Source organism: Hyperoodon ampullatus (genome assembly GCF_949752795.1).
Source record: "Hyperoodon ampullatus genome assembly, chromosome: 6".
NCBI lineage: Eukaryota > Metazoa > Chordata > Mammalia > Artiodactyla > Ziphiidae > Hyperoodon > Hyperoodon ampullatus.
The window spans coordinates 90,253,327-90,277,253 of NC_136919.1; the positions used below are offsets into that span (position 1 = coordinate 90,253,327).

Consider the following 23,927-nt stretch of genomic DNA (forward strand, 5'->3'; position numbering starts at 1 on the left):
ACTGAAAACTATTCACAACCCAAAAGGAGAATTATGTTTTATTTGGCAGATTTTCTGAGGACTTAAGCCCAGAACACAGCCTGACCGATCACTCTGAGGAACTGCTCAGAAGACCTAAGGGAGGAGTCAACCAAAACCAGGTAGTCAGAACATCAAAAGATTACTATTAATTAAAGAAAACTAGACATCTCAAGTTAAGGACTTTAGCACTTTTCTATGTATGAGAAGATGAAAGAATCTGGGCTCCGTGAAATCATTCCTTTGATATGCACCTTAACTCTAGAATCAGTACCCTGTTTTTCTCCATCCCGAATCCCCTCAGGGTGCACAGTTGAGGGTTCCTGCTTTGGCATCTGACTTGATGACTGCAACATCCTTTGTCTACTGATATGGCAGGGAACATTTTTCATCCACGGGTAAGAAATTGAGGAGAAAATTAACATAATTCAAGATATAAAACCATTACAATATTAGAAATTCCCAAATGTCAAACAAACATAAGTACCCTTGACCTGTAAAATGGAAGATGCCAAAGAAGGGAAAAAAAGAAACAATAAAGAAAATGTAGAAAATAAAGCATAAAATAAGATGGCAGAAATCAATAACAGTAGAACAATAATTAAATAAATCAAGGTAAATGTTATCATAAGATTTTTAAATTTCCAAAAAAAAACCCCATCAAACAAAACATATTGAAAATAAAGTAATAGAGAAAATTTAGAGAGCAAATATGAATGCAGAGAAGACCTGTTAGGTAGGTAGTCAGACATTAGCAGCAAGGAGGTGACAGTGGTGAGAAAGACAAGAAATTGAGTCACACGCAGCCATCTGGGGACTCTCCCTTGACTCCACCCAGAATGGGAGAAACTATGGTCTGGTGGTGGGCAGCTTATCCTGATAAAGAGAGGCACAGTAACACAAGGGGACTTCTCCAGGCTGTGCATGCCCAGACCAGACAGGCGTATACCTATAGTAAATCCAAACTCATTATACCATAATTACAATAAATTACATGTGGTTTTGCCCCTCCCCCCACCCAGTAGGCATTTCTTGGGGATTCAAGGATGAGAGCATGCGCAGCAGAAAACTTGTTACATAGCTCAGGACTGTCAATCAAATAATGATCCTTGTCACTCACCCCCGCCTCTCTGCAAAATGCTCCTTAAAAGCGCTCGTAAGGGGCTTCCCTGGTGGCGCAGTGGTTGAGAATCTGCCTGCTAATGCAGGGGACACGGGTTCGAGCCCTGGTCTGGGAGGATCCCACATGCCGCGGAGCAACTAGGCCCGTGGGCCACGACTACTGAGCCTGCGCGTCTGGAGCCTGTGCTCTGCAACAAGAGGCCGCGATAGTGAGAGGCCCGCGCACCTCGATGAAGAGTGGCCCCCGCTTGCCACAACTAGAGAAAGCCCTCGCACAGAAAGGAAGACGCAACACAGCAAAAATAAATAAATTAATAAAAACTCCTACCCCCAACATCTTCTTTTAAAAAAAAAAAAAAAGCGCTCGTAAGCCTTTATAGGAATGCTGCTTTCAATTTGCAGGAACAGTACACCCATTCCCCCCCCCCCCCTATCCCGAGAGTGTACCTTTGCTTTGATATACTTTGCTTTGGGCTTGCTTCACTTCGCTGAAATAGCCTGTTCTCAGAAACAGCCTGCTCTTTCTCTCTCCTTCTCTCTCTCCCTCTCTGAGAGTGTACCTATGCTTAAATCAACTTTGCTTTGTGCTTAAGCTTAACATGGTAGTTTGCGATCCTTTGCTTACTATCATGGAACCAAGATAGCTGGTCCAGGCCTTCCACTGACCTCCTCGGTTGAAGCTATTTTGTTACAAAGCATGTCCACATGGTGACAGACCTAAGTCTAAATTTTGATAAAAGGTTGAATTAAGGTGAGAATATCATATGGGAGGAAAAGACTGTAGGAAAAATAGTAGATGTAGGAGATATGTTTGTGAAAGTGCACATTCATGGCAATATAGCCAAATAAACTCACATGCCCACGTTCCCACTAAAACTGTATAAAATTATGACCAACAAGCAGAGAATACACATTATTTTAAAGCCCTCATGGGGCATTAAGACATATTTACCATGTGAATCCTTCAGTGAATCTTGTGTTACTGCTAAGGGATATCATAAGGGAATTTTGTGTAAGACTCAAAGCTCCCTTTCTCTATGGTTCAGGCTGGACTTGAAGCTTCAGGGGCCTGGGAGGATGGGGCAGGAAAGGCAAGGCACACTCAGAAAAGAGAATACATACATAACACACTAGGAATATCTGAAGAGGCTGCTCAAGACCTGGCTCAGCCCCAAGGGTTTGACCCCTAGTCCTACTCTTCACCCTACAGCCCTTTAGGGTCAGGACCTTGGCTCACCCTAACCCATTCCTAGCTTCCGGGTATAGAATGAGTGCACATGTCTGAATGTTAATGTTCTCTCAAAATTTACATGTTGAAATCCTACCTCTTAAAGATAGGAGGCGGGGCCGTGCAAAAGTGCTTATGAGCTTTCATGAATGGGATTAGTGCCTTATAAAAGAGACTCCAGAGATATCTCTAGCCTCCTCCCATCATATGAGGATACAGAGAGAAGGCTCCAGCTGTGAACCAGGAAGAGAGCTCTCACTACGAGGTGGCCATACTGGTGACTTGATCTTGGGCTTCCCAGCCTCCAGAACTGTGATAATAAATGTCTGTTGTTTTTAATCTACCCAGTCTATGGTATATTGTTATAGCAGCCCTAATGGATTAAGACCACATATTTCAAAATTTATCTGGAGAGTGGGGACTGTCTTATCATTGCAAACTAAGAAGTTGGGTTGAGACAACATATGAAAGATTTTTTTTAAGTAGAAAATTATGGATTATTGGATTTGAAAGTACTAGATTGGTTAAGGAAAATGAGTATGTGTGTGTGTGCGTGTTTGCAGTGTGTCCCAAAAGTTTTTGTGCAGTTTAAAGATTTACTAACTCCAGAATTATAAACACTACAAACTTACAAAAACATCATTTGAAGGTTTAACTGTTACCAGATGCAAGTCTGTGTGCCTGATGCACAGTGAGGCTAAATACTGAAACATCCGAGTTTGAAGCAGAGAAAGGTTTACACAGTGCCATGCAAGAAGACATGTGGCTCATGCCCAGGAAAAACCCCAAACTCCCTGAAGGCTTTCAGCAAAGCCTTTTTAAAGGCAAGGTGAGGGAGGGGCATGACTAATTGTTGCAAATATCTTGGTGTTGGATCCTTTGTTCTAGAGGCTGGCCAGATGGGTCAGATCCTGGTCAGGTCATGTGTTCCTGTAAACCTCCAACAAAACAATTATTATTCTCTGTTCTGCAACTTTTTATCTCCATGAATGGGCTCTTAAAAGTCAGAGCCTTAGAAATAGTCTATCCTGTATATTTCAGGCTCTAGGCAACATTGTTTTACAAAAAGTGCAGAGCCAGCCTGGATCACAGGGATGGACAGAGTTAGCTCAGGCAACAAAGCATAAAGATTAAAGTAAAAAAGATCTGATGTGGAGGCAGATTTGTTCTTCCCTATTACATAACTATTTATAATTCTTTCATACTTATGAATTTTGAAAAATAAATTATTTTAATTTTTGTGTGTAGTTCCCTCTGATAGAAAATGAGGCAAAACATACACTATTCAAAATTCACAAAACTAAATAAGTGTAAAAGAAATTCAAGTTCTATCCCTGGGTTTACACAAGACACAAACATGATGTGGGAAAGTTGGAGCTGAGGACAAAGGAAATCCTGAGTAAAAATGTCTGTGAAACAGCCAGTCTTCCAGGGTCAGCTTAAGATGTTCAAGAGTTATCAACTTGGTGGGCCTCAAGTAAAGGTCTCTAATGGATGAAGTAACCAGGTTCCAGATGGAATGAACAGAAAATTGGCTAAGGTCTCTCTGACAGGATGAGAGTAGTTGGAAGGAGGGATCTGGAAGCCCCAGGAGGGTGCAGGTGTCTGTGGGTCTGGATGGGAAGGAGGGCCAGTGATTCAGCCTATTTCTCTTATTGCCCCTCCCCCACACTCAGGAGCCCTTTGTGACAAGGCCACAGCTCTGTGATGCAGGCCTGGGGTTCTGCCATCAAGTGAACTCCCAGTGCTCTGTTGCCTGAGGGCAGCAATGCAGTTCAGAAGATGGAGAATCTCTTTTCTTTGAAAGACATTGTTGCTATCTGGCTGAGATCCAGCCCAACTTCCTGGGTGATTGATATCATCCATGGGTACCTGTGTGGACTGGGGCTCTTCCTAATGTTACTCCCCTGCTTCCAGAGTAATCCATTCTTAGCACCACCTAGGAAACATAGAAACATCAGGAAGGTAAGAAACCTTTGGCTTAATCCCAGCAGAGATTATCTCTTTTTGTCTTATTCTTATTTCCACTTTTCTAAACCACCTAGAGAGACTCCTGAGATGGGAACTCTCAGAAAAGTATAGAACATCATCCTTCTAGGGAAAAGCCAGGCCAGAGAGGGGTTAGAGTGGGCATGAGGATTTCTAGCCTAAGATCTTAGACCAGGAGTTCAGGTATGGTAGAGGGCTCCAAGACAAGTCCCAAATGCAGTGACTAATGGTTAAGCACTGGATTACTAAGAGTTCAATCCCTGCAGGAAGGCTGACCCCTGAGCCCTGGTTCACCAGCCACCTTCCCACAGAGGGTGTCTCAAGTGAGACCTTCCTCTGTGTTGAGGCTGATCTAAGGGCAATGCTGAGCCCCTGAGAGCCTGAGAGAAGAGGCTGGAGTGGAGGTCTGGCCTTGGGAAGCAGAATCCTATCTGACAAAGCTCACGTGGGCATTTAGGTCTGAGAATGTGTGTGTTTCTTGATCAGAGAAACAGTGACAGAAGAAATCTATGGTGATTAAAACTTAAAAAATCCTTCTTGGGCTTCCCTGGTGGTACAGTGGTTGAGAGTCCGCCTGCCAATGCAGGTGACGCAGGTTCGTGCCCCGGTCCGGGAGGATCCCACATGCTGCGGCGCGGCTGGGCCCATGAGCCATGGCCGCTGGGCCTGTGCGTCCGGAGCCTGTGCTCCGCAACGGGAGAGGCCACAACAGTGAGAGGCCCGCGTACCGCAAAAAAAAAAAAAATCCTTCTTTGGGCTTCCCGGGTGGCGCAGTGGTTGAGAGTCCACCTGCCAATGGAGGGGACACGGGTTCGTTCCCCGGTCCGGGAAGATCCCACATGCCGTGGAGCGGCTGGGCCCGTGTGCCATGGCCGCTGAGCCTGCGCGTCCAGAGCCTGTGTTCCACAGTGGGAGAGGCCACAGCAGTGAGAGGCCCGCGTACCGCAAAAAAAAAAAAAAAAAAAAAAAAAAAAATCCTTCTTTGCACTCTTCAAAGAAGAAAAACTGAAAATATTTGTATCCACTTTAAAAATAAGTAAAAGGGAAAAAACCCCACAGAGTTTTAGTTAAATGTAGAAAGTCATGTTTTTCATGAACACAGCTTGCCTAGATAGAGGACAGTGAGAGTTGGGTGTTCGCCCCTCACTTTTTCTTATCTCTCAGCATCAAGTAAAGCTGAAGGGGAGGAGCAGGAGTAGGAAGAAAAGTGGATCTTTGAAAGGTAAGCCTTTGCCATTCAGCCCTGCGCGACCTGAGAGTTAGCTTCCATCTCTCCTAATCCTGAGGTCCCAGCTTCACGGTCTCTGAGGATGCCAGTGGCAGAGCTTATTCCTCAGAAAGCAGAGCCTGAGCCTAATTAACAGAGCCTAATGAACGTGGAAGCACTTTGCAAAGGACAAACCCTTTTCAAGTGAGACTTACCATCACTGTCAGGGACATGTGGCCTTGGACACTGATACTTGGGCTCCAGAGTCTAATCCTCCAAAGATTTCCCTTAAAGGGCCATTGCACTCAGCCTCCTGAAAGACTCTTAGGCCTCTGCCTTCACCACCATGACCCAGTCTCCTGATTTCCAGCTTGCAGAGATTGCCTGGAAGAACTGGAGGGGACTCACGACCTGGTTTCACTTCTGCAAAGGTAAAGAATCTTTCCCCTTCTCTCCTGGGTCGTCCTTCCTCCCAGAGCCTATAATGTGACCCCAGCCCTGGGAGGGGGAGCCATGGGAGGGCGTGGCTAAGGCCCTAGAGTGAGGGAGAGCAGGAGCATTATGAAGTCAGTGTGGGGGCAGAGGAGGGTTCTTGGGCTGCAGGTGCCCACCCCTGCCTGTCCTGTCCAGCCATCCTGGCCCCATCTGCTCTCCTACAGCTGCCTGGGGAGGCTTCCTGGCAAGGGCAACTTTCATCAGCTCTCATGTCAAGACCCTCCTGGTGAGACGTGCAAAGCAGTGCCTGCTGGAGCCTGTGGAAGATACTGCTTGAAGGGTTGGGAACCCTGCATGAACACCTCCTGTAGGGTTTCCTTCCTTGATCCAGACACTCGAGAGGTGCTGGAAGTGCATATTATAAGGTTTTAGGTAAAGCACAGGTGGACCCTACCCCTCAAGGTCCTCAAGCCCATAAATCTCTTTAACCTGAAAAAGTTCCAACCCTCCACCATTCTACAGTTTGCCACTTCCCCTTCAGCCACCTGTGTATCTGGGTCCCACTCAACAATCAAGTTTGCTGAGTTGCTGGAGAAACCTCCTCAGGCTCATTCAGGAGAGAAGGTGATAACAGAAGAGTCAGTTCCTACCCTGAAGAGGCCTCTCCTTGCCCCCTCCACTGTGTGTAAGGAAATCCAGAGTGCCCTGGGAGCGATTCCATCTGCTGACTACCATGGGCCCTCAAAGGCTTCTCTGACTGGACAGGAGGGCAGGCCACCTTCTCAGTCCCTCACACTCAGCCTTGTGGGCAGAACCTGGAAGAGTGAGACTGTGGAATGGGTCAAGAGGGACAGCCTAGAGCCAGGTCCAAGTTCAGCAATGGTCAGGAATGAGCCAAGAGAGGAGAGTGGTGGCCAGGCCTCACGAGACCCCTGCCATAGGGTAACAGTGATGGAGGTGAACTTAGGATCCCAATCTTTGAGAGGTGAAGAGGCCAGGGAGGCTGTGGAGGCCAAGGAGTCTCCTGCTCTTCAACCACAGTCTAGTGTTATCTTGGAAACCAAAGTGTTGACAAAATCCCACACCACAAATGTACATATGAGGAGTTTAGAGGTGCCAGGGGCCAGTAGAAGTTTCCTACTACCTAGACTGTCTGTTTTCCAACATCCAGGTGAGCCATGCCTTCACATGGAGGTTGCTAGTGAGTTTAACTCCAAAGTAAAGGTACAGTCAGACAACCAGCTTCAGGACTTTCCCAAACACAGGTTCCTTGCTGCAGACAACTTGGCTTCTCAGGTGCCTCAGTGCCATCCCCAGAGAGTCCCCACCAGAGACAGGTTAGCTTCCCAGGAGCCAAGTGGCCTTATGGAAGCCCAAAGGAGCAACCTAGGGCAGCAGGAGCCCAAAACTTCAAAACTCCAAGACTCATGGAAGAGCCAGAGCAAGATGATTGCCCCTACTTACAAAAGAGAGGACTGTAGGAGGCATAAACCAGGAGAGCATGAAGAAAGGTTTAAAGAATTAGGGACCTCTCAAGCTGGAAGTATGAGCCGCCCTGCTCAGGTCAGGGGAATAACAGACTCTATTGGGAGCAGATGTCTCCAGCTCATGCCAGAGAAGAAACATAGCCCTCCAGAAAGCCTCTTCAGAAAAAGGATGAGGCTAGTTTTAAAGTGGATTTTCCCCAAGAAAAAAGTCAATGGTCGAGATGCTCTGCAAAAAAAAAAAAGCCCATATCAGCCACTGCCCAGAGTCACGGATCAGTCAAAAGCAGATCAATCTTGAAGAGTGAGACTACTGAGGGTCGGGCACTCATGACAGCTGTTGGACAGATCGTAGAAGAAAAAAGAGCAATTCACCATGGACTTCATGCCACAAAGTTAAATGAACACAAACTGGAATTCCAAGTCCCAGTATGTGGGTGTTTCTGCTACCATAGGGTTACCTCCTACCCAGAGCAAGGGAGAATGATGGGTTATACAGCCTGCACTCATAAAGCCACCTCCAAGGGCCAGAGTTGTTCTATCAGGGAAAGGGAAGTCAGGCACCAACATAGTTTGAAAACTGTAAGGTTCGACGATGAGCAGCTGGGCCTAAGGTGCCTCCCATCCTTGCCCCCCAAGAAGAGTTTGTTTCCAGTTAGTACCTGCCAGTATGGGCCAAGGATTCCAGGTGCCCCAGCCCGCCATCAACACTGTCCAAGGCATTGTCATCTTTGGGGAAGTGTCTTGCCTGGTCGACAGTAAAATCCTTCTTTAGTCTTCCCTTTAGTAGGAAAACATGTCTCCAAGTAAAAATTCAGTCCATGTAGAGAAAATGATTTTCTCATTAGCACATCCAAGATATTTAATGTTCCCCAATACATATATATATATATATATATATTTTTTTTTTTTCTAATAAAAGCATAGTGTAATGGCTGCTATCTGTGCTGTGCACTTTGTCTTCTAGAAGGGAGGGGCATGGAGGGAGGTGGACAGTAGCATCACAAGCTTGCTCCTTGTCTCGTGTCCCTTCATTGCACCTTATGATACTGTCATTACACAAACCAAAATTACTCTAACAATGAGATGGGAAAAACCTATGAAACCCACACCCAAGGATCTGGTTCAACCAGTCTTTCTCCTTCTTCTATGCTACTTTGTTATGCAACTGTAGTGGATAGGTTTACACGATAGGGCCGGACATTCCAATTCAGGCTCCAGGAAGTGTCAGAGCCAAGTGGATGGAAGTTTGGGGGGAATAGAGTATGGGCTCTGAGTTCAGAAACAGGAGAAATCTTGCCCCTGGATCTCTTGGTAGGGAATATACAACATCTGCTCTTAAGAGTTCCTTCTCTCTCTGATGAAGGTTGGGATTGAGATATGCCCTGTGAACCCCTTTTAGCTTAGCCATAATAAAATGTACAGCATCACCCTCCCCCACCTCTGTTTTTCCTAGACTTGAGAGCAGCAGCAAGGATGGCATTTCCAGCTCTGTGTGTGTAGGTGGGGGGAGTATCAGGGAGGCTGCTGAGGGCTGTGTTGAGTCCAGTCCCATATAAATGAATGGCTATGTTCATGGGTCACCTACCTTCCACTCTATGTTAACCCCAGAGAAGGAGTTTTGGATGAATGGAATAGGGGTGTGACTGTGAGTAGTAACTATCTGATGGTCAAACACTGTGAATTTAGGGTGGGATGTAGGTGTAGAAAAATCACTGGATCCAAGGAAGGGGGCAAAGTGGTACCAGATTCCCATAAATGTGCAGTTCTGAAAGAGCAGTCCCCTGACATACAACCACCATGTAAAGGCCTAAAGGGGAGGAAAAGTTAAGGGTCCAGTAGCTCATCATGGCCCCACCCCAGGGTCTCTACCCTATTCCAACTCTAAGATCACAGACCTAGAGAAACCACCTTTAGGTCAAAACAGAAGGTCAAACTTATAGAAGTAAAGCAAATCAGGGAAGGTTGATCTCTTAATACTATATTTAATAAGCTTACACATCATCACCTCTTGATTTTTAGGAAGGATAACTTAACAATAGGTGTAAAAGCCAGGACTAGGAAACTTGGGATGTGACTCCGAGTCTGGTGACCTTCACATAAACACATGGCCCAAGGACTGCTCCAGGGGAGAGGTGGGGACTGGCTTGTGATTGTGTAGTAAGCCTTGCCTGTCTCCCAGTCCTTGATCACCCCAGAGCCTGGCAGGTGAAGAAGCAATCAGACAGGATTTGTGGTGGTGTGGAGGTGACCTGTGCAAAGTGGATGGGGCAGGGTGCAATCCAGGAGTGTTCCACTGATCTGCTTCTGGCACAGCTTTTCTTGTCTCCTGACCCCCATCCATATGGAAAAGCAGGGGGATGAGGAAGAATTTCTCTAGAGTGATTTGGTGCTTTCTGCCATGTGCAGGGCCCATGTTGGACACAGCTCCAGGTAGTGTCTTTCTCATTGTGGAGATTTCTGTTCCAGCTGATGCCCCTGATCCAGATGACAACAGAAATGGACCCCATCCCCCATCCCTGTCAGGCCCCTCAACACGTGGAAATGCTGTGACCTGGGGTGGAGGGGGCAGAGTGAGCACAGGACTGCTCACACCCCTGGTTTCTCCCTGGAGCCAGGCCCTACCTCTGGGCCCCAGTTCCCAAGGCAGCCTCCAGAATGGGCAGAGCAGTGAGAGTGGAGCCAGGACTTGTGGGAGGGGTCGGTACCCAGAGGAAAGAGTTGACAGGGCTGGGACCTGAGACTGGCTGCTGCTGGGTCCTCTCAGGGGCACCCAGAAGTGAGTTCTGGGAATATGGGGAAGCTGGACTTGGACCCCCCTGGCTCCTGCTGGGAGAGTGCCACAGTCAGGTGATGCTGATGGCACAGCAAGAAAACAGAAAGAAGCAAGTCCCTTTGCCCTTCTCTTGCTGCTCCGTCTTCCATAAGGTACAGTAAGACAAGAAATTGAGAGACCAAAAGAAAAAAAGAAATGGAGAGACCCAGAGACAATACACAAAGACTTCACAGACACACCTCTCAAGAGAGACTTCTCACGCAAACACCTTTCTCAAAGATCACATACTGAGACCTCACACAGGGACCTCATGTTGCTTCACAGAGCCTCAGACAGAAACCTAGCAGAGATTTAACAGATTTCCCAGAGATACCTTCCAAAGGGACCTCATACAGAGACTTCACACAGAGATCTCACCCAGAGACAACACAGAGACCTCACAGAGACCTCACATCTATTCTTCAGTATCCATTGACAAGTCTTTCTTGGTGAATATGAAACCACTTAGCAAACTGGCAGCATGATAAATATATTATCAGTTGTGCCCCTCTGAGATCCACCAGACACTGTCAGCATTACTCTAAATGGGGAAATGTTTGAGAAGTTTTGTTCTTTTGGAATGTCACTGCCTCTGAACAAAAGAATTATACATTCCAAATGTAGATTTGCAAATTTCATTGTTAGGTGTTCATTAGCTTGAAAATCACAAATTACATTTTTTAATTTTTATTTATTTTAGAAGAATGAAGAAAATAATGTTTATTTCTTAGAAATGCATGTAGTACTCTTTTTTTTATTTTAAAAGATTTTTATTGGAGTATAGTTGAGTTACAAATTTGTGTTAGTTTCAGGTGTACAGCAAAGGGAGCCAGTTAAACATATACATATATCCACTTTTTTAAAAGATTCTTTTCCCATAGAGGCCATTACAGAGTTTTGAGTAGAGCTCCCTGTGCTATACAGTAGGTTATTATTATCTATTTTATGTATAGTCGTGTGTATATGTCAATCCCAATCTCCCAATGTATCCTTCCCCCCTTATCTCCTGGTAACCATAAGTTTTCATTTGTACCCTTTTTTTAGGAGAATCACAAATTTTAAGCACAACTAAAACACTGTCAGTCTCCAGTGAGAAAATATTTGTCCAGTTTTAGTTATCATCCAGTCAAATGGTATCTGGCACATTTTTTACTTTATTGAGGACAAAACTTAAACTTGAGATGGGTTACTTGTTTCCTTTGGAAACATAAGAAAAACCTGCAACAAAGGTACTCTAAGGAATGAAATAAACCAAGAAAGAAGCATCCGGACTCACATTCACTTCCCAGAGGGCTGTGTAACTAGCACATTATTTTGCACATAATAGCTTGCATCAGGTTTGTGAGGTATGCTTTATTTTTTAACAGGCCAATAATCATGTGAGGATTTTTCACAAGTCAAATTTCTGGTTTTAAATTTTACATTCTGGCAAAATTATGCTTCTGAATATTATTTTATTTCTTAAAATGTGGTAATGCCCTAAAATGATATTACACAATCATAACGTTCAGCTAACATACTTAAAAAGATGGGCTATTAAGGATTCATTCTTAAATAATTCTATGAAATGCACATTTTCTAAGACATGCAGTTAGGATCCATTTTATATTCATTATAGGGTTAACACATTGCTTTAAAAATTTTTGAAAGATTATAAAATATATGACTTAGCCTATGCTTGACATTATCCATGTTACCTCATAAAATTACTGAGGGAAGGGTATCTTAATATCTGAATTGAAGGTAGTGTACATTTAATCTACATTTGGCTTATAACAATGAATAATGAAAGGCTTTCATTTATTATATATCTCACACTTTCCAAAGGGTACACTTCTAAAAGACTACTGATTTCTCACTGCTAATAAGCAACCTATTGTCCTTGCCTTGGTAAAACCTATTTTAATGACAGCTGGTTGTCTCCCAGATTATCCATTGGTATTACAGCGTCACGGTCTTTTAAGAGGAGCAGGGCTGACACGAGGACTCCTTGGGCTTATTTCTACAAGAAATTTAGTTTTTCTATTCTCCTAATTAAAAAATGTATAATTATTAATTTTTCACTTTACTCCCTTATGTCGTTGAATCAGAAAACAATGGACTATGGTCAGGTATGTCATCTAATACTCTCTCAGATCACTTTTTTTTAAATAGTGCAGCTTACTCAGGTAAGTTTACTGATCAGAACAAAATGGAATCAATTAGGAAAAAGTTCATACAGGAAAATATCCTTTTCAAAGTTGACTATTTTAACACAGTTAAATAAGCGATTATTTTTTAATCCTTTGAGTTAAAATTGTTCAGGGTGGCCAAGAAAGTCTGGAAACATGAAAAATGTCCATAAAAGCACTTTATTACTATAATACATTGAATGTGTTGCTCCTCATTATTAATTCACAGTTCATTAAGCTGGGCAAAATTACAATGAACAATGTGCATTAAAGCAAAATTCCCATCAATCATTTTCCATCTGTCATACATTGTGTCAGATGATTTGTGTGTCTAATTTTCATGGAAAAACTTGTACCTTTACTCCAGAATAAGAAATCAAGGGGGATCAATCTATTAAAAAGATATTAATATTCCCAGACTCTGTGGCCTTCAGTATTTTCTTTTTAAGAAGATTCACCTAGTGCAAATCTTATAAATATTTTTACCATTTAATATGCCCAGACAAAATGGATACAAAAATTAGATAAAAGAGAAAACAACAAAAACAGATCCCCTTTGTTTTCAAAACATTTGATGTTTACATCAAAATATTTTGTTGAAAATGAAGTGATTTTTAATCTATAGTTAAAAGACACTATAATGATATTTAGAACATATTACAGATCTGGATTTTTACAAATAGATTTTTATTTAAAACAGGTCTCACACTGGTATCAAGAAACCAGGCACTCTAGAAGAAAATGTGGAGAGATGGCAATTATGCGATGACTTCTTAATACTCCAAGGGAAAAAGATTTTTTCCAAAGTAGTCCATCTACAATATTAACCCTTAAGATCTACTCCCCTTGATAAGTTTCAATATTATTTTCTCTTTTATACACATTTACTTTATAATTAACTCCTACAGGAGGACATTTCTGGAAATGTTCCCAGATATCTACAGCCACACTTTCTGTCATGATCACACCATGGAAAAAGTAGGGAACATCCAGATCCTGATGATCCAGGGGTTTCATAATTACCCCTTTGAGGTCAGTCAGAATCATAATCATTCCCAGAACAGGGTCGGTCTTTACATTTGTGCCCCTAGACATGCAGATTGTAACACTACCCACCCAAAGGCAAGTTGTCTTCCTTACTCAGGTTTGCAGGGACACCACTCACTGTGGTAGCTAGAAGAGTCCGTTGCCCCCAGCCCGGACCTGCATTCTGTACTCTCCACAGACACATCGTACTACAGATATACCAGTGGTGCTGATGAAACTTCCAGAAAGCTATAAAATGATGCATGCCAGGCACGGTAGATGAGGATTTAGAAAATGCTAACATCTTCTCTAGGAAATAAAGGTGACATACCTATGTGGCTTTAAGCATTTTTGTGCATTAGCTGGCCCCCTGGATCTGGGAAAAAGCATCTGATTTTAAAGTTTCTCAGCCTCATTCTCTGCAATGAAATCTGAAGCTCTTCCTTCCTTCTCTGAGTCCAGAAGCTGGAATTGATACAGTCTGCTCTCTGTGATTTGTCTCTACCATTTGCTTCCAGTGACCACTTCAACGCAGATATCTCTCAATTCAGGGATCACTCCTAAACTTCAGGACGAAGGTCACTGCCCTTTTTATTCCCACCACAATTTTATGCTAGTAACCATTTACAGTGTCAATAAATTTATTTTGTAGAATGTGCCCCGTGGACTCCACTTGCTAAATCTGTTTTGTGGGCAAATCATTTGTTACTTAGCTAAACAAATTTTACAAAATCATATTTCATAAAATTGTATTTTATAAAATGTTACTTTCTTATTTTATAAAATTGGTAAATCCAGGGATTTAGGCTTAATTATTATTTTTTAAAATGTTGGTACTCATTTTGCCAATTTTTCTCTTTTTACATATATCAGAAAATATGTTAAGAACTCAACCGTGAAGATACCACTAGTTTTATTTTTTCTCACTTTTTGTACTTAACTTTTATAACAAACCTTTATTATTGCACAGGAAACAAGAAAGTTTGTTCCTTGGAAAACATCAATCCTAAGAACGTACTAAGTTAAAGCTTAGCATGTTATATCTGCGAGTAGCCTTGTCTTTTTTTTTTTTTTTTTTTTTTCTTTTTTCGGTCCGCAGGCCTCTCACTGTTGTGGCCTCTCCCGTTGCAGAGCACAGGCTCCGGACACGCAGGCTCAGCGGTCATGGCTCACGGGTCCAGCCGCTCCACGGCATGTGGGATCTTCCTGGACCGGGGCACAAACCCGTGTCCCCTGCATCGGCAGGCGGACTCTCAACCACTGCGCCACCAGGGAAGCCCAACCTTGTCTTTTTTTTAATGATGCTTTTTTCTGAATTAGTAAAAAAAAAAAAAAAGCCTTAAGGCTTAGGAACAGAAGCAAATTGAGAATTAAAATCCAAATCATTCAAATGAAGTTTGTCAGAACATTTTGTGTGTGGAGGGGACAGCTTCTAGGCACTTCAGAGAAACCAGCAGGACAGAATTGAGAATAGCCAGCACCTTACAGGGCTTCTCACAGAAATGCTTTAATGCAAAGAGGTGACTAGATTTCACAGGGAGACCAGGGAGAGGATGCAGAGATAATTAAATCACATTCAAGCACCTGTTTTCCTGCGAGGTAAGTTCCTTCATATTGTGGTCAGATGCTGTTTAGGGGGACACTGGTGCAGGGGAGGTGTTGGGAGGATGAACTCTTTTCTGAGTGATTTTTAAGTGTGAAAATTCATCCAACAGAGATGCTAGAAAAATTCTCCTAGTAGCGAGCGTCCAACATGATATTTTGGGACAAAAATGTCTATTTGGAAGAATTTTTCACAAAAGAGCAGTGATGGGAGGAAAAGATTCATATGGGCCTGGCTAGTAATATTCTTCCTTCACAATTTTCTTGTAGGTTCCTGAGGCCTGTTGTGACTGCTTGGAGACCTGTTCCCCAGGCAATGGCCCTCTTTGTCATACTCAGGGTAACCCAGGAAGTTGCTTGTCTGAAGCAGAAAAGGTTCTCCCTTCCACTCATGTCCTCTTGCTGATCAAATGAACACATGGCATCATCTACAGCTGAGAGGTGTTTGTTAACTAGCTTTGTTTCATAGGACACAACTCATATATACTCTACAGTAATGTTTATCACTGTCTTTTATAATCTCAAGGTAAGAAGTAATCAGTGTTAAAATCATTCTACTGGAATAACAAAGCACATGATTTTTTTCCCCTAATAGTGATTGTATTTGTTTGCTAGGGCTGCCATAACAAAATACCACACTGGCTACTAGGTGGCTTAAACAACAAAAATATATTTTCTCATAGTTCTAAAGGCTAGAAGTCCAAGATCAAAGTATCAAGTTTAGTTTCCTTGAGGTCTCTCTCCTTTGATGGCTACCTTCTCGCTGTGTCCTCACATGGTTGCCCCTCAGTCTGTGCATGTCTGTGTTCTAATATTCCCCCCTTATAAAGATACAAGTCATATTGGATTAGTTAGAGTCCATCCATATGATCATTTTACCTTAATTTTCTCTTCCAAAGCAGTATTTCCAAGTAGAAGTTAAGCTTACTGTACAAGCAATCAGGTATTTAATAAGAGGCATTGCTATGGAGACAAAAAAACAATGGTTAATAATGGAGGCAAATTTCATATCAGTTTTTGAGTTCTGAGGGTAGACAGTTGAGAAGATTTCTAAATGTCAGGATTAAAGCATCTTTTGTAGTTTGAATGTCCATCAGATGTTCAGGTAAACTTTCTGAGTGGTCCATATAGCAACAGGAACGAAGAAGATTGTCTAAACATGAGCTGCTGTGGAGATTTCTCTGAAGTTTATATTAAGATATCTACCTTCAGTATGCCGGACTTCAGAAAAAAAGGCAGTTTTAGTTTCAATGATTCCAAGTTAAAAGGGTGGGAGAAAATTTGGAAACACTAGTTTGGAGAGTTGTAGTCAGGTAGTGGAGGAAACTAGAAAAATTCAGGACACAGTCCAGTTTTCAGGTAATTAACAAAACTTCAAGGAAAATTAATAGCACTAGAATCTAATATCCACAATACGTATTTTGGTTTCTATTGAAAGATAATTTTTCTCTCTAAAATCACCCTCATTTCTATCAAAGATAGCCAAATTAAGACAAATTTGTTTGCAAAATAAGTCTAGATTCAATAAACTTGGTCTTATTTATATAAGTATAGCAAGGATCGTGACTGACCATATAGGCTTATTTTTTATTTTTATTTTTTGCTTTTATTAAGAGAATTTATTGCCTCTCTCTCCTCCCAATAGCTCAAACATGAAGAAGCAACATCAGAGGAAGACAGACAGAAAATGGCTCTTTGAGTTTGTCCTTCTTGGCATTGGTGAAGGAAGAGGCAGCTTTCTCAAAGTTTTTATCTGCTTAATTGGATGTAGTGGAGAAAGGGAACAAGGAAAGTCAGAGGATAAGTGAACAGGCTCTGCACCTACTAAGGATGTGTTATCCTCCTAATCGTCCCAGTAGGAATATTCCACTCATGTTCTTTGATCTGATCCTTGCATTGGAAGACACTTCTTTTTTTAATCTCTTTTTTTAATTTAATTTTAATTTTATATTGAAGTATAGTTGATTTACAATGTTGAATTAGTTTCAGGTGTACAGCAAAATGATTCAGTTATACATATACATATATCCATTCTTTTTCAGATTCTTTTGCCATATAGGTTATTACAGAATATTGAGTAGAGTTCCCTTTGCTATACAGTAGGGTCTTGTTGATTATCTATTTTATATATAGTAGTGTGTATATGTGAATCCAAACTCCTAATTTATCCCTCCCCATACCTTTTCCCTTTAGTAACCATAAGTTTGTTTTTTAAGTCTGTGAGTTTGTTTCTCTTTTGTAATTAAGTTCATTTGTATCATTTTTTCAGATTCCACAAATAAGTGATATCATATGATATTTGTCTTTCTCTGAATTACTTCACTTAGTATGATAATCTCTACGTCAATTCATGTTACTGCAAATGGCATTATTTCATTCATTTTTATGGCTGAGTAATATTCCATTGTATATATGTACCACATCTTCTTTATCCATTCATCTGTCAATGGACATTTAAATTGCTTTCATATCCTGGTTATTGTGAATAGTGCTGCACTGAACACTGGGGTGCATGTATCTTTTGGAAGTATAATTTTCTCCAGATACATGCCTAAGAGTAGGATTGATGGATCATATGGTAGTTCTATTTTTAGTTTTTTAAGGAATCCCATAATATTCTCCATAGTGGTTGAACCAATTTACATTCCCACCAACAGTGTAGGAGGACTCCTTTTCTCCACACCCTCTCCAACATTTTTGTAGTCTACAGTTTGTAGACTTTTTGATGATGGTTACTCTGACTGGTGTGAGGTGATACCTCATTGTAGTTTTGATTTGCATTTCTCTAATAATTAGCGATGTTGAGCAGATTTTCACGTGCTTTTTGCCCATCAGTATGTCTTCTTTGGAGAAATGTCTATTTAGATCTTTTGTCCATTTTTTTGATTGGGTTGTTTGCTTTTTTGATATTGAGCTGCATGAGCTATATATATACTTTGGAGATTATTCCATTGTCAGTCTCATCATTTGCAAATATTTTCTCCAATTCTGTAGGTTGTCTTTTTGTTTTGTTTATGGTTTCCTTTGCTGTGCAAAAGCTTTTAAGTTTTATTAGGTCCTATTTGTTTATTTTAGTTTTTGTTTTCTTTCCTCTAGGAGGTGGATCCAAAAAGATATTGCTGCTGTGAAAGAGTGTTCTGCCTGGATTTTCCTCTAAGAGTTTTATAATATCCAGTCTTACATTTAGGTCTTTAATGCATTTTGAGTTTATTTTTGTCTGTGATGTTAGAAAATTGTTCTAATTTCATTTTTTTACATGTAGCTGTCCAGTTTTCCCAGCACCACTTATTGAAGAGACTGTCTTTTCTCCATTGTACATTCCTGCCTCCTTTGTCATAGATTAATTGACCATAGTTGTGTGGGTTTATTTCTGGGCTTTCTATTCTGTTCCATTGATCTATATTCCTGTTTTTGTGCAAGTATCATACTGATTACTGTAGCTTTGTAATATAGTCTGAAGACAGTGAGCCTGATTCCTCCAGCTCCATTTTGCTTTCATAGTATGCTTTGGCTATTTGGGGGTTTGTGTTTCTATACAAATTTTAAAATTTTCTGTTCTAGTTCTGTGAAAAATGCCATTGGTGGGGGCTTCCCTGGCGGTCCGGTGGTTGGGACTTCACCTTCCAATGAGGAGGATGCAGGTTCGATCCCTGGTCAGGGAGTTGGGATCCCACATGCCATGCAACCAAAAAAACACACACAAAAAAAACAAAAACAAAAACATAAAACAGAAGCAATATTGTAACAAATTCAATAAAGACTTTAAAAATGGTCCACATGAAAAAAATCTAAAAAAAAAAAAATTCCACTGGTAATTTAATAGGGATTGCATTGAATCTGTAGATTGCCTTAAGTAGTATAGTCATTTTGACAGTATTGATTCTTCCAATCCAAGCACATGGTATATCTCTCCATCTGTTTGTGTCACTTTCGATTTCTTTCATCAGCATCTTAGAGTTTTCAGAGTACAGGTCTTTTGTCTCCTTAGGTAGATTTATTCATAGGTATTTTTTCTTTTTGATGTGATGGTAAATGGGATTCCTTCCATAATTTCTCTTTCTGATCTTTTGTTTTTAGTGTATAGGAATGAAAGAGATTTCTGTGTATTAATTTTGTATTCTGTGACTTTACTGAATTCATTGATGTGGTGTATCACACTGATTGATATGTGGATATTGAAAAATCCTTGCATCCTTGGGATAAATCCCACTTGATTATGGTGTCTGATCCTTTTAATGTGTTGTTGGATTCACTTTGCTAGTATTTTGTAAATGAGTTTTGAGTCTATGTTCATCAGTGATATTGACTTATTTTTTCTTTTTTTGTAGTACCTTTGTTTGGTTTTGGTATCAGGGTGATTATGGCCTCATAGGATGAGTTTGGGAATGTTTCTTCTTCTGAAATTTTATGGAATAGTTTCAGAAGAACAGGTGTTTAGTGTTCTCTAAATGCTTGATAGAATTCACCTGTGAAGCCATCTGATCATGGACTTTTGTTTGTTGGGAGTTTCTTTTTTTTAAAATAAATTTTAATAAATTAAAAAAAAAAATAGGGGCTTCCCTGGTGGCGCAGTGGTTTAGAGTCCGCCTGCCGATGCAGGGGATGTGGGTTCGTGCCCCGGTCCAGGAAGATCCCACATGCCGCGGAGCGGCTGGGCCCGTGGGCCATGGCCTCTGGGCCTGCGCGTCCGGAGCCTGTGTTCCACAACGGGAAAGGCCACAACAGTGAGAGGTCCGCATACCACAAAAAAATAATAATAAATTAAAAATAAATAAATAAATAAATAAATAAATAAATAAATAAATAAATTTATTTTATTTTTGGCTGCATTGGGTGTTTGTTGCTGTATGTAGGCTTTCTTTTTTTAGTTGTGGCAAGCGGGGGCTACTCTTCATTGTGGTGCATGGGCTACTCATTGCGGTGGCTTCTCTTGTTGCAGAGCATGGGATCTAGGCACGTGAGCTTCAGTAGTTGTGGCATGCAGGCTCAGCAGCTGTGGTTCGTGGGGTCTAGAGAGCAGGCTTAGTAGTTGTGACCCACGGGCTTAGTTGCTCTGTGACATGTGGGATCTTCCTGGACCAGGGTTCGAACCTGTGTCCCCTGCCTTGGCAGGTGGTTTCTTAACAACTGTGCCACCAGGGATGCCCTGTTGGAGTTTCTTAATCACAGTTTCAATTTCAGGACTTGTGATTTGTCTGTTCATATTTTCTATTTCTTCCTGGTTCAGTCTTCGAAGGTTGTACCTTTCTAAGAATTTGTCCATTTCTTCTAGGTTGTGCATTTTACAGGCATATAGTTTCTTGTAGTAGTCTCTTATGAGCTTTTGTATTTCTGTGGTGTCCATTGTAACTTCTTTTGTATTTCTAATTTTTTTTTTTTTTTTTTTTTTTTTGCAGTACGCGGGCCTCTCACTGCTGTGGCCTCTCCCGTTGTGGAGCACGGGCTCTGGATGTGCAGGCTCAGCGACCATGGCTCACGGGCCCAGCCGCTCCGGGGCATGTGGGATCTTCCCGGACCGGGGCACAAACCCGTGTCCCCTGCGTCGGCAGGCGGACTCTCAACCACTGCGCCACCAGGGAAGCCCTGTATTTCTAATTTTATTGCTTTGAACTCTCCCCATTTTTTTCTTGATGATGCTGGCTAATGGTTTATCAATTTTGTTTATCTTTTCAAAGAACCAGCTTCTAGTTTCATTGATCTTTCGTACTGTTTTGTCTCTCATTTATTTCTGCTCTGATCTGTATGATTTCTCCTTCTACTAAATTTGGGTTGTGTTTGTTCTCCTTTCTCTAGTTGCTTTACGTATAAGGTTAGGTTGTTTATTTGAGATTTTTCTTGTTCCCTGAGGTAAGATTTTATCACTATAAACTTCCCTCTTAGAAATGCTTCTGCTGCATCCCATAGGTTTTGGATCTTTGTGTTTTTGTTTTCATTTGTAGGTATTTTTTAATTTTTGCTTTGATTTCTTCAGTGATACATTGGTTGCTTATAGCATATTGTTTAGCCTCCATGTATTTGTGTTTTTTACAGTTTTTTTCTTGTAGTTGATTTCTAATCTCATAGCATGGTGTTTGGAATAGGTGCTTCATATGATTTCAATTTTCTTAAATTTACCAAGGCTCACTTTGTGGCCCAACGTGTGATCTATCCTGGAGAATGTTTCGTGTGCACTTGAGGAGAGTGTGTATTCTGCTGCGTTCAGATGGAATGCTCTCTAAATATCAATTAAGTCCTTCTGGTCTAATGTGTCATTCAAGGCCTGTGTTTTCATATTGATTTTCTGTCTGGATGATCTGTCCATTGATGAAAGTGGGGTGTTAACATCCCCCAATACTATTGTGTTACTGTCAATTTCTCCTTTTATGGCTATTAGCATTTGCCTTATATATTGAGGCGTTCCTATGTTGGGTGAATATATATTTACAATTGTTGTATCTTCTTCTTGGATTGATTCCTTGATCGTTATGCAGTGTCCTTCTTGGTCCTTGTTACAGTCTTTATTTTAGAGTCTATTTTGTCTGATATGACTATTGCTACTCTGGCTTTCCTTTGATTTCCATTTGTATGGAATACCTTTCTTTTACCCTCTCACTTTCAGTCTGTGTGGGTGTCTAGATCTAAAGTGAGTTTCTAGTAGGCAGCATATATATGGTTCTTGCTTTTGTGTCTATTCAGCCAGTCTATGTCTTTTGGTTGGAGCATTTAGTCTATTTACTTTTAATGTAATTATCAATATGTATGTTCTTATTGTCATTTTGTTCATTGTTTTGGGTTTGTTTTTGTAGCTCTTTTTTCTTCCCTTCCTCTTTTGTTCTCTTCCCTTGTGGTTTGATGACCATCTTTAGTGTTGCATTTGGGTTGCTTTTTCTTTGTGTATCTATTGTAGATTTCTGGTTTGCATTTCCCATGAGGTTTTGATATAGCAGAGTGTATATATATATACGAAAAGTTGTTTTAAGTTGCTGGCCTCTTAATTTCAAATGCATTTCCAATATCCTGCATTTGTACTCTCCTCTTCTCATGATTGCTTGTTTTGATATCATATTTGTGAGTGGATGATTTCCTACCTTTACTGTATGTTTGCCTTTAATGGTGAGTTTTCCCATTCATAATTTTCTTTTTTTCTTGTTGTGGCATTTTCTTTCTCATCTGGAGAAGTTCCTTTAGCATTTGTTGTAAAGCTGGTTTGATGGTGCTGAATTCTCTTAGCTTTTGTTTGTCTATAAAGCTTTTGATTTCTCTGTTAGGTCTGAATAAGAGCCTTGCTGGGTAGAGTATTTTTGGTCGTAGGTTTTTGCCTTTCATCACTGTAAATATATTGGGCCACTCCCTTCTGGCCTGCAGAGTTTCTGCTGAAAAAATCAGCTGATAACCTTACTGGGGTTTCCTTATATGCTATTTGTTGTTTTTCTCTTGTTGCTTTTAATGTTTTCTTTGTCTTTAATTTTTGTCAATTTGATTCATGTGTGTTGGCATGTTCCTCTGTGGGTTTGTCCTGTATTTGACTCTCTGTGCTTCCTGGACTTGAGTGACTGTTCCTTTTCCATGTTAGGGAAGTTTTTGGCTATTATCTCTTCAAATATTTTTTCAGCCCCTCTGTCTCTCTCTTCTCCTTCTGGGACCCCTATAATGTGAATGTTGGCACATTTAATGTTGTCCCAGAGGTCTCTTAGACTGTCCTCATTTGTTTTCATTTTTTTTTCTTTATTCGGTTCCAAAGCAGTGATTTTCACCAATCTGTCTACCAGCTCACTTATTTATTCTTCTGCCTCATTTATTCTGCTATTGATTACTTGTAGAGTATTTTTCATTTCAGTTATTGTTTATCTCTCTTTGTTTTTTAAAACTTCTAGCTCTTTGTTAAAAATTTCATCTATGTTCTTGGTCTGTGCCTCCATTCTTTTTCCAGTTACTTGTATCATCTTTACTATCATTACTCTGAATTCTTTTTCAGGAAGATTGCCTATCTCCACTTCACTTAGTTGTTCTTCTGGAGTTTGATGATGTTCCTTCATCTGGAACACATTTCTCTGCCTTCCGTGTTTGTAGCCTCCTTTCCTCAGGCTGCCGGATCATGGCTCCTCTCACTTCTGATGCCTGCCCCCTGATGGGTTAGGTTGGTCCAGGAGCTTGTGCAGTCTTCCTGGTGGTAGGGACTGGTGCCTGCCCACTGGTGGGTGGAGCTGGGTCTTCTCCCTCTGGTGGGCAGGGCTGTGTCAAGTGGTGTTTAGAGGCGGCTGTGGGATCAGAATAACTTTAGGCAGCCTGTCTGCTCAGGGGAGGGTCTGTGTTCCCACGCTGTTGGTTGTTTGCCCTGAGGCATCCCAGAACTGGAGACTGCAGGCTATTGGGTGGGGCCAGGTCTCAGTGCCCAAATGGTGACCTCCAGGAAAGCTTACACCAAAAAATATTCCCTGGGTCCTCTGCCACAAGTGTCCTTGCCCCCACAGTGAGCCACAGCCAACTTCTTCCTCCCCAGGAGACCCTCCAAGACCCTCAGGTAGGTCTGGCCCAGGCTTTTATGGAGTTACTGCTTTGCCCTGTGTCCCAGTACACATGAAACCTTGTGTGCACCCTCCAAAAGTGGAGTCTCTTTCCCCCAATCCTGTGGAGCTCCTGCCCTCAAGTCCCACTGGCCTTCAAGATCAAATGCTCTGGGATCTCCTCCTCTCATTGCCATGTCCCCAGGCTGAGGAGCCTCACGTGGGTCTCAGAGCTCTCACTCCTGTGGGAGAACCTCTGTGATATGATGATTATTTTCCACTTTCTGGGTCGCCCACCCAGCAGGTATGAGATTTGATTATATCACGAAAGCACCCCTCCTACCATC

The 23,927-nt window shown here is 41.6% G+C and overlaps 1 protein-coding gene across 1 annotated transcript; it reads left to right on the forward strand.

Moving 5' to 3' along the window:
* Window positions 1–4,150: 4,150 nt before the first annotated feature.
* Window positions 4,151–8,245, forward strand: LOC307054853 (spermatogenesis-associated protein 31A3-like; the record flags this gene model as incomplete). Its single annotated transcript, XM_079706726.1, is given in 6 exon segments — window positions 4,151–4,333; window positions 5,522–5,579; window positions 5,935–5,995; window positions 6,224–6,428; window positions 6,432–7,718; window positions 7,721–8,245. Coding segments are annotated over 6 exon segments (2,319 nt in total).
* Between the last annotated feature and the right edge of the window lie 15,682 nt (window positions 8,246–23,927).